The sequence below is a fragment of the Myxocyprinus asiaticus genome, chromosome 34 (assembly GCF_019703515.2).
Source record: "Myxocyprinus asiaticus isolate MX2 ecotype Aquarium Trade chromosome 34, UBuf_Myxa_2, whole genome shotgun sequence".
In the NCBI taxonomy this organism is placed as follows: domain Eukaryota; kingdom Metazoa; phylum Chordata; class Actinopteri; order Cypriniformes; family Catostomidae; genus Myxocyprinus; species Myxocyprinus asiaticus.
The window spans coordinates 23,009,300-23,024,589 of NC_059377.1; the positions used below are offsets into that span (position 1 = coordinate 23,009,300).

At 38.0% G+C, this 15,290-nt stretch overlaps 1 protein-coding gene across 4 annotated transcripts in view; it reads right to left on the reverse strand.

The window, feature by feature from the left end:
* Positions 1 to 15,290, reverse strand: part of LOC127425319 (adhesion G protein-coupled receptor B2-like) — a 327,159-nt gene that overhangs the window by 184,596 nt on the left and 127,273 nt on the right. For all 4 annotated transcript variants that reach the window (XM_051671167.1, XM_051671166.1, XM_051671165.1 and 1 more), the window contains exons 4-5: positions 2,546 to 2,710; positions 912 to 1,076 (exon numbers count right to left, since the gene is read on the reverse strand). In XM_051671167.1, the coding sequence (XP_051527127.1) occupies positions 912 to 1,076; positions 2,546 to 2,710 (330 nt within the window). The remainder of the gene's footprint in view (positions 1 to 911; positions 1,077 to 2,545; positions 2,711 to 15,290) is intronic.

The window sequence follows — 15,290 nt, forward strand, 5'->3', positions numbered from 1 at the left end:
GTGTAATTTAACATAAGTTTAAGCTGTTTACTTTTTTTAATTTGCATCATCTCTTGTAAAACATATTCTAACATTTACTTTCCTAATATGTCACGTACTATCGACTATCACTATGGCAAAGAAAAAATGCTTTAGAAATTATGGTTACGACGTCAGGAAGTGAGTGAAGTCGCGTACACGCAATGGAACACAGAACGCCATAACCGCACCTGCTGCTTAAAGTCCCTATTGAGAATGACACAATGTTCTTTTTTGCTTTATGTGATGTCATGATAGAACATACAGTATGTGTCCTACAGAACATTCAGTGCGAGCCAGCATACCCTTAATAATGCGTTTTGTCATTGCTTTGTATAAATTAAGTTCCCGCGAAGAATATCATGTGTATATCAAATGCTCGTTGTTTTAGTTGAGTACCTGTATAAATTGTATTTCTGACGTGCATGTTTCAATGCATATTGTTGTCAGCTAAACCAGAGAAGTTTAGTGAAATCTTGTGCATGTATGTATATTTTTTTAAAAGACAGTTTTCTTTTGTAACAGCAGCATGCAAAGTATAAAACCCCTGTTTTTAGTTTAATGGTTGATTGACAGTTGAGTAGGCGATCCTCTGATATCATCCGGGATGCATCAGGATGGACAAATCAGTTTGGTCACCTACATGTCTGACCTCTGAATGTGGTATACATAATTGGATCACAAAACATTTTTGACCCTGTTTACACTGTTTACACCTGTATTTAACTCGGTCCACTTGGGATTGGATCACCTGAGACATATTAAATCAAATGCTCTTTCAATAAAGGAAAGCAGAGTAGAACAAAACAGAAAACAAAGAAACAAAATAAATAAATAAAAACAAATAAAACCAAAAAAATAACACGAGTTTAGCACTCGCATTGGAATCACACCTGGGCACTTCTTTTCATTGCAAGTGCGTACTTCCTCTCCGGAGCCATCACAGGGGTAACCATGGATTCCAGTACCCTCACACATACGGAAGCGCCGCTGCCAACCAGAGTCACAGGTCTTGGAGCACAGGCTCCAGTGATTCCATGCACCCCAGTTCCCTCCACCTGCACAGAGGAGGAGGAATGGAGATGGGAGCAAAGAGGAAATGAGAGTTGATAGGGAAATTACGAGGAGGACAACAGCTACTGCACTTCTCAAGCATGCCCAACCAGTGAGACCAAATGCATCATTAGCCATAAACATACTACAAAGTTTTGGACTGACAACCAGATTTATATGCAAGAGTGAATACCCAAAATGAGTCTTCTGTGTGTATGGAATACAGGAATCACTTGCAAACCTGTAATGGTTAACATATACCATATAACCACCACAGCAAAATGTTTTGCATCTTGTGGCTATAAACAAGATTCCACATGGCTGGATGCCAACATTTTAACCCAGACATTATTTTTTGACATAAGTATTATTTTTTTGTAAACCATAATCGACTTGGGTGCAGTTTTTTGTTTATGCTTGTTAAAATGCTGCTTTTAACCAGTGTGCACTTTCAGTAGCATTATGTATGAATTATCCCCAAGACCACAAGGCTGTTGTGGAGCAACAACAGGGGAGATAGACAGACTGGAGTCAAAATTTACAAATGAGTCAGTCAAGACATGTATGTTGTGATTTGCCTGCACATCTTACATGTGCTTTTAATTATGATATTAACAACTAGTTGTTAAGTTTGTTTCTGTACATACTACGGATTTTGGGTAAATGTGGTTGTCACTTTTCTTTTTTTTTCTTTTTTTCTTTTTTTTTGAATTTGTATTTAGAATGTGGCTGTCAGTCTTGAAAATAACCAAAGTCTGTAAAATTCCCCAAGAATGAATTGCACCTACTAAAAGCGTCATTCACTTGCATGCTGTCTGTGCTGTTTTAGAATCTGATTCACTAAACAAATTGCAATCAAGCAATGGAGCAAACACACCTACAACACAAGCTGTGCAAAACACAATTTGCATGCTGCAATTCCCAAACTTTTCCAACTGTAGGGCATTGCTCCACCACTATGATTCAGGCATCAAAATTGGCTTGTTAAAATTCAGAAAGTGCACTTGACTACACTGTGCGTCTGAATATATGCTCTTCTTTTTCATTTGATGAGTTACTATTGCCATAAAGGCAAACAAACATCTCTTTTAAATGAAAGTTTGTTTGCCACCTGCTTTCTGCAGGTGGTAATAGTGCAACATTTTAAGCACTCTTAAGAGGAGTTACAACCATATTTAGCTGCAATTTGTATGTGGACATAATGCACATGCATGAAGCTAATATTCTCTTAATTTTTATCAGGGGTGCTAACTGGCATATGCTGACCAAGTAGTCTACACACTACACACTGGTAAGGCTCCATGGTTTTAACATAGACAATTCAGAGCACGGCAATTAATTAGACCAGGACAGTAAAAAAAATTACAGCTGTGCGCATAATGTACCTGTCAATTTAAGTTCGTAAGCTAACAGGTGGGTGTGTGTGTGTGTGTGTGTGTGTGTGTGTGTGTGTGTGTGTGTGTGTGTGACTTACCCCCACAAGATGGGTTGGCACACTCACGAGTTTCCGCGTGCGGCCCCTTACACTCCGCCCAGCCATGTACCGACACACTGCACCGCCGCTGCCTCTGCTGATTGCCCGAACCGCAAGAAACAGAGCACTGAGACCAGGATGCCCAGTCCAACCACTGCCCCTCCACTGCAAACACAACAAAAAGAGAGAGAAAGAGAGTTGCAGTGGTGAGATAAGGATAATGCAGCAGAGGTTGGACAGGAAAGAGAAGGAAACAGAAATAAGGGAAAAAAAGAGACAAGAAACAGGCTGTTGGAAGGACAGGTATAGATACAGAGAGAAACAGGTACAGTAGGGATCTGTGTTTGTTTGTAGTCTGTGAGTTTGGAACTTGCTTACATTCACTTACACTGTTCCAAACCAGACAAATCATTATCAAAGGATTGAGTGATAATGATCACTTAAAAAAAATGGTACCATCAGGAATGCACTGCTAAATAAATTCTGACAAATACAGGAAATATATACATACACACACCGATCAGCCACAACATTAAAACCACCTGCCTAATATTGTGTAGGTCCCCCTCGTGCCGTCAAAACACCTCCAACCGTATTCTTCTCAACACAATTGCACAGAGCGGTTATCTGAGTTTCCGTAGACTTTGTCAGTTCAAACCGGTCTGTCCATTCTCTGTTGAACTCTCTCATCAACAAGGCATTTCTGTCCACAGAACTGCCACTCACTGGATGTTTTTTTTTTTTTTTTGGCTCCATTCTGAGTAAATTCTACAGACTGTTGTGTGTGAAAATCCCAGGAGATCAGCAGTTACAGAAATACTCAAACCAGCCCACGGAAACACATGGCCAGACTGGTTCAAACTGACAAAGTCTGCGGTAACTCAGATAACCGCTCTGTACATTTGTGGTGAGAAGAATAATGTAATGAGTTCAGGATGGGCAAGGAGGAGGCGGAAACTGGTTGAACAGTAAACGTAACTTTTAATGTCATAACTAAACTTAAAACAAAATAAAACAAATATAAACACACACATACACACACACGCACACACACACACACACACACACACACACACTGTTAAAACCACCCACCACAATATTTTTGGCCACCACTGTATATATATATATGTATAGTAGTATACAGTAGTGGCCAAACATATTGGCACCCTTGGTAAATATGAGCAAAGAAGGCTGTGAAAAATATGTCTTTATTGTTTATCCTTTTTGATCTTTCATTCAAAATATAATATATATATATATATATATATATATATATATATATATATATATATCCTCTAATGGATATCAAACAATTGCAAACACAACTCAAATTTTATAAAAAAATAAATAAAAATAAAAAAACTTATATTTTTGTCAAATATATGTGTGGCACAATTATTGGCACCCTTTTATTTAATACTTTTTGCAACCTCCCTTTGCTAAGATAACAGCTCTGAGTCTTCTCCTATAATGCATAATGAGGTTGGAGAACATATGGCAAGGGATCTGAGACCATTCCTCCATACAGAATCTCCAGGTCCTTCAAATTCCGAGGTCCACATGATGGACTCTCCTTTTCAGTTCACCCCACAAGTCTTCTATGGGGTCCAGGTCAGGGGACTGGGATTGCCATGGCAGAACCTTGATTTTGTGGTCAGTGAACCATTTTTGTGTTGATTCTGATGTGTGTTTTGGATCATTGTCTTGCTGGAAGATCCAACCAGGGAACATTTTAATTTTTCTGGCTGAGGCAGTCAGATTTTAATTTTTTATCTGTTGGTATTTGATAGAGTCCATGATGCCATGTATTTGAACAAGATGTACAGGAACTTTGGCATAAAAACAGCCCCACATTAAAGATTAAAGATCCACCATATTTAACTGTGGACATGAGATACTTTTCCATATGGCTACCTCTCTGTGTGTGTCAAAGCCACCTCTGGTGTTTTCTCCCAAAAAGCTCTATTTTTGTTTTATCTAACCATAGAACCAGGTCCCATTTGAAGTTCCAGTAGTGTCTGGCAAACTGAAGACAATTGAGTTTGTTCTTGGATGAGAGCAGAGGATTTGTTCTTGAAACCCTCCCAAACAACTTGTTGTGATGTAGGTGACGTCTGACTTTCTGACCGCAAGACCAAACAATTTTTTACAATTCTCCAGCTGTGATCCTTGGATAATTTTTTGCCACTCGAACCATCCTCCTCACTGTGCTTGGAGAGAATATAGACACGCATTCTCTTCCAGGTTGATTCTTAACATCTCCAGTTGATTGGAACTTGTTAATTATTGCCCTGATGTTGGAAATGGGTAGTTTCAATGCTTTAGCTATTTACTTATAGCCATTTTCCATTTTGTGAAGCTCAACAACCTTTTGTCGCACATCATAACTTTATTCTTTGGTCTTAATGACTAAGGGAATTTGGCTTGTGTGTTACTTCATATTTATACCCCTCTGAAACAGGAAGTCATGGCTGAACAATTTCATGTTCCTAGTCATCCAGGTGTACTAAAAAACGTCAAATATGAATGGCAATATACTTCAGATATATTTTACTCATAAAAATTTCTAAGGGTGCCAAAAATTGTGCCACACATATATTTGACAAACATATTTGTTTTTTGATAAAACTTGAGTTGTGTTTGCATTTGTTTGATATCCATTAGAGGATATATTTTTTGTGAATATTTTGAATGAAAGATCAAAAGCATAAACAATAAAGACATATTTTTCACAGCCTTCTTTGCTCATATTTACCAAGGGTGCCAATATTTTTGGCCACCACTGTATATATATTTAAGCAATATCACACGAGCAAGAGTGCAATATAGCCCTACATCAGCACTGCTGTTATTCGGCCGCAGGCTCAAGGCCACAGGCAGTGCAGATTTAGGGCCATTTAGCATAATTACAAGTGTGATATTGCTTATAAACAACAGTTCGATAAACAAGTACATTTTAAAAATTAGGAAAAATGGTCATAAAAAATGCATTTGTGCATGGAACTACTATCTTACGAGACAGATCAGAATCTGCCATTATTAGTTCAAACCAAATGATGCGTCCAGGCCTTCGTTAGTAATTAAAAAAATGTCACTTTAGAACTAGTAACATGGCTTGGGCTATTTCTAACAAGTTATTGGAGAAACGATGATATGTGTGTGTGTGTGTGTGTGTGTGTGTGCGTGTGTGTGAGAGAGAGAGAGAGAGAGAGAGAGAGAGAGAGAGAGAAAGTGAGAGAGTGAGAGAGAGAGAGAAAGATGTAGCGTGTGCCATCACCTGTTGCCGCTCCCAAGCAGAGATGCTGTATTGTGTTAGTCAGCTTTCTGAAGATAATGTAATTTTGGTCAAATTCATCCTATTTTCTCAATGGAAAAATTTTGAATAATGTACAGATTTTGCTGTTTCGGAAGGAAATTGGTACTTTAATTCACCAAAGTGGCATTCAACTGAACACAAAGTATAGTCAGGACATTACTGATGTAAAAAACAGCACCATCACTATTTGAAAAAAAGTCATTTTTGATCAAATCTAGACAGGCCCCATTTCCAGCAGCCATCACTCCAACACCTTATCCTTGAGTAATCATGCTAAATTGCTAATTTGGTACTAGAAAATCACTTGCCCCAACAGTAGCCACATTTAAATCCAGACCGAAAACACTTCTGTTTAGTTGTGCATTTTCTGACTGAGCAATGTGCTGCACTTATTGATTTCACTGAATCATTTTGCTTTTGTCTTTCTTTCTTTTTAATTATTTTGTATCTCATCGGATCTCATGCCTATTGAACATACAGAGAACAAACAGCAAACTCTCTCTCATTTGATTATTGCAAAACCTTATTCTGAGTTTTTATTCTTCAATATCCATATTGAGGACCCTGCTGTCACCCCCTACAGCTTATGGTAGAAGAATGCGGGCAATTTTATTGGTGTAAACTTGATCAACCAACAAAAATAAGATAGGTAGATTTGATTATTTTGTTAGGGACTGTCTGGTGGAGAGATTGAGTGAGGCACTGCTGTTAGTACCTGAATAAATGAGGCCTAAGACACCCCGCACACTGTACTGAGAGTGGGCGGGAGTGGATATGACAGTCCATGCTCATGTTCTAGTCCTCACTTGGAGTCTTTATTAAGAATCTAGCAGTAGCTAGATATCACACCCGGATGTAGTGGTATCTTAATTAGAACGTGAGGATGTCCTTGTGACATTGGAGACATCCGCAGAAGGATGACGCAAATAACAGTCTGCTTTGGTCAATAAAAGTACCAATTTCTTTCCATAAGTGCAAAATCTGTACATTATTCCAAACTTTTGGCCACCAGTGTGTGTATATCTATATCTATCTATCTATCTATCTATCTATCTATCTATCTATCTATCTATCTATCTATATATATATATATATATATATATATATATATATATATATATATATATATATATATATATATATATACATACATACACACTACCGGTCAAAGGTTTTTAGAAATACTTGACTGAAATGTTTCTCATGATCTTAAAAATCTTTTGATCTGAAGGCGTATGCTTAAATGTTTGAAATTAGTTTTGTAGACAAAAATATAATTGTGCCACCATATTAATTTATTTAATTACAAAACTAAAATTTAATTTAAAAAAAAGTATTTGAAATTGATGACTTGGACCAAATAATATAGAAAAGCAGCCAATAAGTGCCCAACATAGATGGGAACTCCTTCAATACTGTTTAAAAAGCATCCCAGGGTGATACCTCAAGAAGTTGGTTGAGAAAATGTCAAGAGTACATGTCTGCAAATCCTAGGCAAAGGGTGACTACTTTGAAGATGCTAAAATATAACACAGTTTTGATTTATTTTGGATTTTGTTTAGTCACAACATAATTCCCAAAGTTCCATTTATGTTATTCCATAGCTTTGATGACTTTATTATTATTCTAAAATGTGAAGAAAAAAAATTATTATAAAGAATAAGTGTTTCAAATCTTTTGACCAGTAGTGTGTGTGTGTATATATATATATATATATATATATATATATATATATATATATATATATATATATATATATATATATATATATTTGGTTATGACCGATAACCAGTATTATTGCAGATAATATTAAACTACTGTATACTGTTTTGTCTGCTAAATAAAAAAAAATCAATCAAACAAACAAACATGATATCAGGCTACAAACATTATAATATACAGTAGAAGAATAAGGTGGAGAAAAAAAGAGTGAACTATTGGAATTGCATGAGACACTGAATTCAATTATAAGACATTGTCATTTGACGCACCCGGGCTGTGTTTCCCAAAAGCATTGCAAGCTTAAGTTGATCGTAGAGACCATTGGTGCCAATGGTTTCAACAGTCTACTTAGGCTTATGATGCTTTTGGAAAACGCATTCCTGCTCTGGTTGTGGTAGTCTACTATTTAAACTTTGGCAATTGTAATTCTATATTGCAAAATGTATTTTAAGGTCACCTCTCTGACACTTTAAATTAAAATGTGTGTTGTTAGAAAAAAAAAAAAAAAACTTAGTCCAAAGTAACACATTCATTTTAATCAAAATTGCACAGCCGAACGATTTTAAAGAAGATAAAAATATTTTGTTTCATTAATAAAGGGAGATGGTCTACTCAGACAAATCTAAAATCACAAGAAATTAAATAAAGGCTTGATAACAGTTACATTAAATTTATGAGGAACTTGACTTTAATAATTATTTTAGTTTAACTGATGTACATTTTTAATGCCTCTTTAAATTCTTACAGGAATTAGTTCAGAGTGAAAAATTATTACAAGGAAGAAACGGCACTACTGATCAATACCACCATTTTCAGGACATAAAAGAGCAAAACCACAAATCAAATTTTACATTAATTTATATATGTAATATTAACTGTGTTTGTCAGTACAGGGCCGGCAAACCATTGAAGTGATAGTTTACTCAAAAATGAAAATTCTACCATCATGTACCCTCATGGTGTTCCAAGCCTGTATGACCTGAATTCCTTTCGTGAAACACAAAATGAGATGTTAGGAAGAATGTTAGCCTCAGTCACCATTCCCTTTCATTATCTGAAAAATTAAAATAAAAAATAAATAAAAATAAAATGCTCTGAAAGGGAATGGTGACGGAAGCTAACATTTGACCAAACATCTACTTTTGTATTATGCAGAAGAAAGAAAGTCATATAGGTTTGGAACAACATAAAGGTAAGTAAATGACTACTTAATTTGCATTTTGTGGTGAACTATTTCCTTAACAGAACAAAATGAGATCTTTTGCATAATGGATTACCAGCATTTGAAACAAGGGATCAGAAGTCAGTGACTATTTCTTGCTTGATTAAGAGATTCATGTTTTCTGGTGAAGTACTTTGTAAATAAATAATACATAAGGCTTATCACTTACAAAGTCCTTTTTATAAGCTCATAACACGATTACGAAACTTATGAATCATTTTGTTGAAGGCCAGCCTATAACCATGGAATTTTTGCAGTGTGTTATGTAAAAAAAAAAAAAAAAAGCCATGAGACCTTTAACACTGTAAACATCTGACAGCCTCTATGCCTCGGTGGACACATATTCAGTATGTTCTAAAGAAAGAATTATGCTTAAACATCATCCATCAAATGGTGACATTAATCATTTGGATTTATGTTTATATAATGAATGCTTTCGGGTATGCAGTATCTGTTTCACAGTAGGGGAGATGTTACATCTTTTGAATTTCAGTGACAATATCAGGATCTGTGCATACAGTATTAACTTCTGATATTACTTTTATTTTATTTAAATTCTGGATGGAGGAGGGGGGTGTTGATGCATATTTCATTCAAGCGTATCTTGATATGATTGATGGTATGGACTGAAATCAAATTATCCCTCAATCTAATGGAATCCAAGGAAGACGGAGCACATGATGAAAGATTGTCACCTTTGCTCTGTCAAAGCAGACGTTTGTCAAGCTGAGAAAAATGTCCCTATAAGCTTCAAACATTTTATCCCTGTAGAACCAAATTCCGTACCAGATGTTGACTTAATATGAAGTATGGATTGGTGGTGTTGAAAGAACAGTTCACCCCAGAAAAATGTAAAATCTGACATTACTTACTCACCCTCTTGCTGTTATTATTTCCAAATTTTAACGAATATACTGGTATTTATTTTATTTTTATTTCCCCCCCATGCAATTACAATGAATAGGGACTGGAGCTTTTAATCTTTTACAAAGGACACATAAGCACCATAAAAGAGGTCCATATGACCTGTGTGCTATATTCCAAATCTTCTGAAGCCATACAATAGCTCTGCATGAGAAACAAAACGACTGAACCAACTTATTCCACAAATCAGACATTGCAACTTCCGGAGCGGATGTCAAGATTTTCAATGAATAACAACATCAATTTCAGTCTGTTACTTCCATAAATGTATCATATAGCTTCAGAAGACTTGGATTATAGCGAGCCATATGGGCAACTTTCATGATATGGTACATTCACGTCATTTTTGCTGCTAGAAAGCTCCAGTCCCAATTAATTTATTTGCATAAAAACGATGTCCAGGACATTCTTCAAAATTCCTCCTCTTGTGTTCCACAGAAGAGAGAAAGTCATACAGGTTTGGAACAACATGAGGGTGAGTAAATGATGACAGATTTTTCAGTTTTGGGTGAACTCTCTAATGTTGGTAGAATGGTGTATCTAAACACAATCAGATGCAGCTGCTTGTCTCTGTCTGGCATCTTGGAGGATCTGTGTCTCAAAGCAAGAGCATGATAAATAATAATCATATTCTAAAGCCTCACAAACTCAATAAACATGGAGAAATGAGGCCTGTCTGTCTATGTCTTCATGAGAGCATTGGACTCATAATCGCTCACAAAAACAACAGCCAATGAGAAGAGAGATTCTTGCATAATGTGGTTGCCAGGAGAGACAGCAGCTGCAGCTGAAACCAACAATCACAGCTGAGCATTTATGGGATTTCACTTTACCTTCACAAGCAAATAAACAAGAAAAAGGGATAGGGAAATTAATTGCACAATTAAGGTAATAACGCTGATATCAGCAACAGTAAGGCAAATGGACAATCTTTCAGTGTGCCTCATTTGGAATACAAACGATATACCGAACGAAAACACCTAGCACAAATGGTACTTTTTTTATTTCAAAGACCATCGTTGCATACCAAATGGCACAATTCTTCATTATTCTACAGCATTTTATAGTGTAAGCAGTGTGAGTAGTTTGTTCACACTAAAAAATGCAACGTAGAGTACTACAACGAGTACCTGAATGATATACTTCTTCAAAAGGAAAAATTTATAGAATGTTGAACACATCATGCTCTCAGAGCTCGCAGCTTGCCCTATACGTAACGGACGCTGTGGGGTAACTTGGACGCAAAACTGGCTTGACAAAACAATTTTACTTGTCAGCTGAAAAATCAGTTAATGCTTCCGGTCAGGCAATAAAAAACTTCTGTGTTTCATTTGAGATTATATTATCCGAAGCATAGTGGAAGTGCACAATGTATAGTACATCATTTGAGACACGCCTAATGCCTTTGAAGGCAAATAATATATATATATATATATATATATATATATATATATATATATATATATATATATATATATATATATATAGGCATTAGGCGTGTCTCAAATGATGTACTATACATATATACATACTATATATATAAAAGTTCAGGAGGAGCATGTTCATTTAATCCAACCAATCAAAACTGGAGTATGTGTATATAAACCGCCGCTTACCTCTATCCGGCAAACAGTTCTTCCAGCATTTGGCCCCGTCCACTTACCCACGTCAGATCAATGCAATAGATGACCTACTATAAGCAAAGCACTTGCCATCATCAGATAAACTCATGTTTTCAACAAAGCTGCCGCAGCAGCTCACTATTTTCTTATTTTCGTGGCAACAGCAGCTGCCACTTTAACTATTGTCTCTGCCATGTCTTTCTTTCTTTGTAATCTTTCCTCAACAAAGCAGACCCAGGCAATGAATATGCCTCCGCAAGCAGCCACTGCTTCGCTGTATACTGTAGTACAGCTCAATATGGCTGTATACAGGTCCTCTCATCTTTTTTTTTTTTTTTGTGGATTTTTCTCCCCATTTCTCCCCAATTTGGAATGCCCATTTCCCAATGCACTCTAAGTCCTTGTGGTGGCATTGTGGCTCACCTCAATCCGGGTGGCGGAGGATGAATCTCAGTTGCCTCCGCGTCTGAGACCGTCAATCCAGGCATCTTATCACATGGCTTGTTGAGCGCATTACCGCAGAGACATAGCGCCTGTGGAGGCTTCTCGCTATTCTTCGCGGAATCCACGCACAACTCACCATGCGCCCCACCAAGAGCGAGAACCACATTATAGCAACCACGAGGAGGTTAACCCAACGTGACTCTACTCATCCTAGCAACCGGGTCAACTGGTTGTTTAGGAAGCCAGACTGGAGTCACTCAGTACGCCCTGGATTCGAACTTGCGACTCCAGGTGTGGTAGTCAGCGTCTTTACTTGCTGAGCTACACAGGTCCCCAGGTCCTCTCATCTTAACTTCCACCCGGAGCGTTGCCTCCGTGATTGGACACTGCTCTGGTTTCACATCACTTGAGCTCTATCACAGCTTTAATTTGAGGTAAGGGAATCAAAGATCAGCCTTAATTTAAAACTTATCCCAACACACTCCAGTTTCAAACTGGTTCTCCCTCTCAGGCATTTAATTCCTCTCAGCCCTGATTACCTCGCTGTGCAGCCCATTTTTGAGTGCATTCCATTTAGAAGTGATCATCCCTATGCCCTATTCCCTTCAAAGACTTTTCAATCCACTGTGAAGCTAAACGGTGTGGGGCTTCCGGAACTCACCTTTTAAGCCTTTATTTATTTATTTATTTTTTATTTCTGTTCAAAGTTATTTCAACATGACTATCATGATTGTTCTCCCTTCAAAATGCCCTTCAGAGGGTGATTTATTACATTCGGAACACAGGGCAAATCACGAAACAAGCAAACTTCCTTTCAAATGACCGCTACTCTAAAAATAATTCAGCGCTCCACACAATCTTAAAGTAACGTGTTGAAATCAGTGCCGGATGATTTGGCCTCGCATTTTGCTTTTATCCTCAGAATATTTCAGTTATTCTGTATAATTTACAACAGGCTATAATATAAAGAAGCTGTATTTATTCAACACTGCTGCAAATGGTGTCCATCATATTTTTTTTATCCAATTCTTAGGCACAAACTCCAAATAATTCCATACGTCCCCGTCATAACGAGACGAGTCATCTCATCCCAATATAATACAGAAATAATTTAATTACATTACATATGGAGAATAATCTATAATTCCAAACCATATGTATAAGCTAAATAATATCAGACCACGGACAGTCATCCAAGTACTTTAGTTTTAAGTCTAATTCAATGACAAATCACCACTTTAAAAGACGTTGCATGTATGCACATGTATGTATCCTGATCGCTTCACAAATTATCCAGAAATGTAATCGAGTAAATAAATTAGGTTTGTCTCTGCATCCTCTGCCCCTACTTAAAATTTTTAAGGAAATGAGAATCTATCTTTCCACTACAATAAGCTTCCTTTATTCACCCACTTGGAACTACCGGTCACCATTATGGCTGCTCATGCACTTCTATTACACAACTGTTTACATGTCATTCCATCTATGGTCTGAAGGCCTCTGATGGCTGTTATTTAAGCCTAAATAAGAAAAACCGAACAAGGTAATTTGCCGTGATCCGCAAATCAGTACAGTGCCCTTTAACTACTTGCTAGACTTTCTTCATCCTTGATGGCTCGGAGGCCATTGAATTTAGCACTGCTTCTATACCAATAATAAGCGTAAAACATTATAGAAATCATAAGTGTCTATTGCCTTCCCCCAGAGGTGTCCATAAATGCTACGTTTAGTTCTTTCTCCCTCAACAAGCATTTGAACAAGGCTACTTTTTTTTTTTTTTTTTTTACACGTGTCCTCAGGTGTCTTGTAATACATAATCATGCTACACAATCTTAAAGTAATGTGTCTTTAATTAAAATCATCAAAACAAATCTGATTGCTATACATCCTTCCATCAAATTTCCTAAGTTTGACACATCTTTATAGAAGTGCATCTACTGGGGATTCCACAACAGCGAAAACACAGCAGTGGTTCCACTCCTAGCCCCCACCAGAGCTCCTTTTACCATGCTCTCATTTACCATTCCAGTTCAAACACTCAACTGCTACAGCAGTGCTTTAAACTCTGCTCCTGCAGGAGCCCATCTTTTACTATTCTGACTCAACTATTCATTAAATACCCTTATCGCCAGTGCTTCTTAATGCTAGGTGTTTCTGCAAATGCAAAATTTACACATTACATTATCTGTAAATGTTGTATTATCCACAAACATTGTTGCTCCAGGAAGCAGCAAGTAGTGGTAGCCCTCATGTCAATGTTTCTGATAATGGAGACACCCGCTATCAGAGAGCTGGGCTCGGCTATGATCTCAGCAGAAAGCAGATGCATGCCCAACCTTGAGCCCCTGCTAGCCACAATATTAGCTGCTGACTGACGTGATCTATGTTTGACCATGCTTCAGGTTTCTTTGGCCTCATTCATTAATGGTTCAAATACTAATCTACTGCCACCACAACATTTTAACATGCTTCCACTAAAGCGCTTTCGTCTATGCTTCACCGCAGCAATAATGAGCCCCAACTTTGCAAGTGCTAATCCCCTTCTCCTCCAATGCATACGTACTACCCTGGTACCTCACTGTAAATCCTCTCCTCAGGCAGTTCGTTAAAGCCTAGCGACACCACACCCACTATTCTCCTGTGATTGGTTCAATTTCTGATTCTACACCTCCGAAGCAGCGCAAACGTGCTGTCCAGGTGACACAACATGAGGCATGTCTTTCGGGCCGTGCAACTAAGCACCATAACTGTGATGTGCTTTTTTGCATCAGGTCACCTCTAAACAGTTCACCATAAGCTGGCTTCTCAGCATCAGTCATGATCATCCGAATATCTTATATGCTCTCCCGTTGAACACTGTGCTTGATGATTTAGCCCATGCGTATCAAAGAGCGAGCTCTCATTTAAAGGCAGTGTAAATAATTTTGCACCAAAACTTCCTGTCGTACGCCGTGTGGTCCCGTGCTCGAGGATTCGGCCCGTTTGTATCACAAAACACGCTTGTTTAATATACAGCATTAATAATTTTTACGTGAAACAGGAGAACTCCTGTCGAACTCTGTGTGGTACCATGCTTGAGGATTCAGCCCGTTCGCAGCGCTGAGTGAGCTCTTGTTTGAAATCCAGAATCAATTCCTATGCGAAAAGCATAGGCTATCCCGTCGAACGCTGTGTGGTAACTTACTTGAGGATCAAATGACTTGCATCTGGAGGTTGCTTAAGGTCAAGTTCAGGGCGAGGTGGGCAACCCTGCCAAGAGCAGAGCGGGTCCATTCTTTCCTGGGGCGGTCAGGCACGGGCATTACGGGGTCCTCTCCCTTCCCTGTGGTGGGGGGAAGGGGGGGGTTACCTCCCTGCCCAGGTGTTGCGGATTCCTCCAGCGCAACAGCTCCTGCGAGAGCTCATTTCCATGCGCCGGTAACCGCCACCCAAGATGGTGTAGGCTACGTGCAACTCCGAGATTTCTGTTATAGACCTTTTCATCTGGAAGCATCA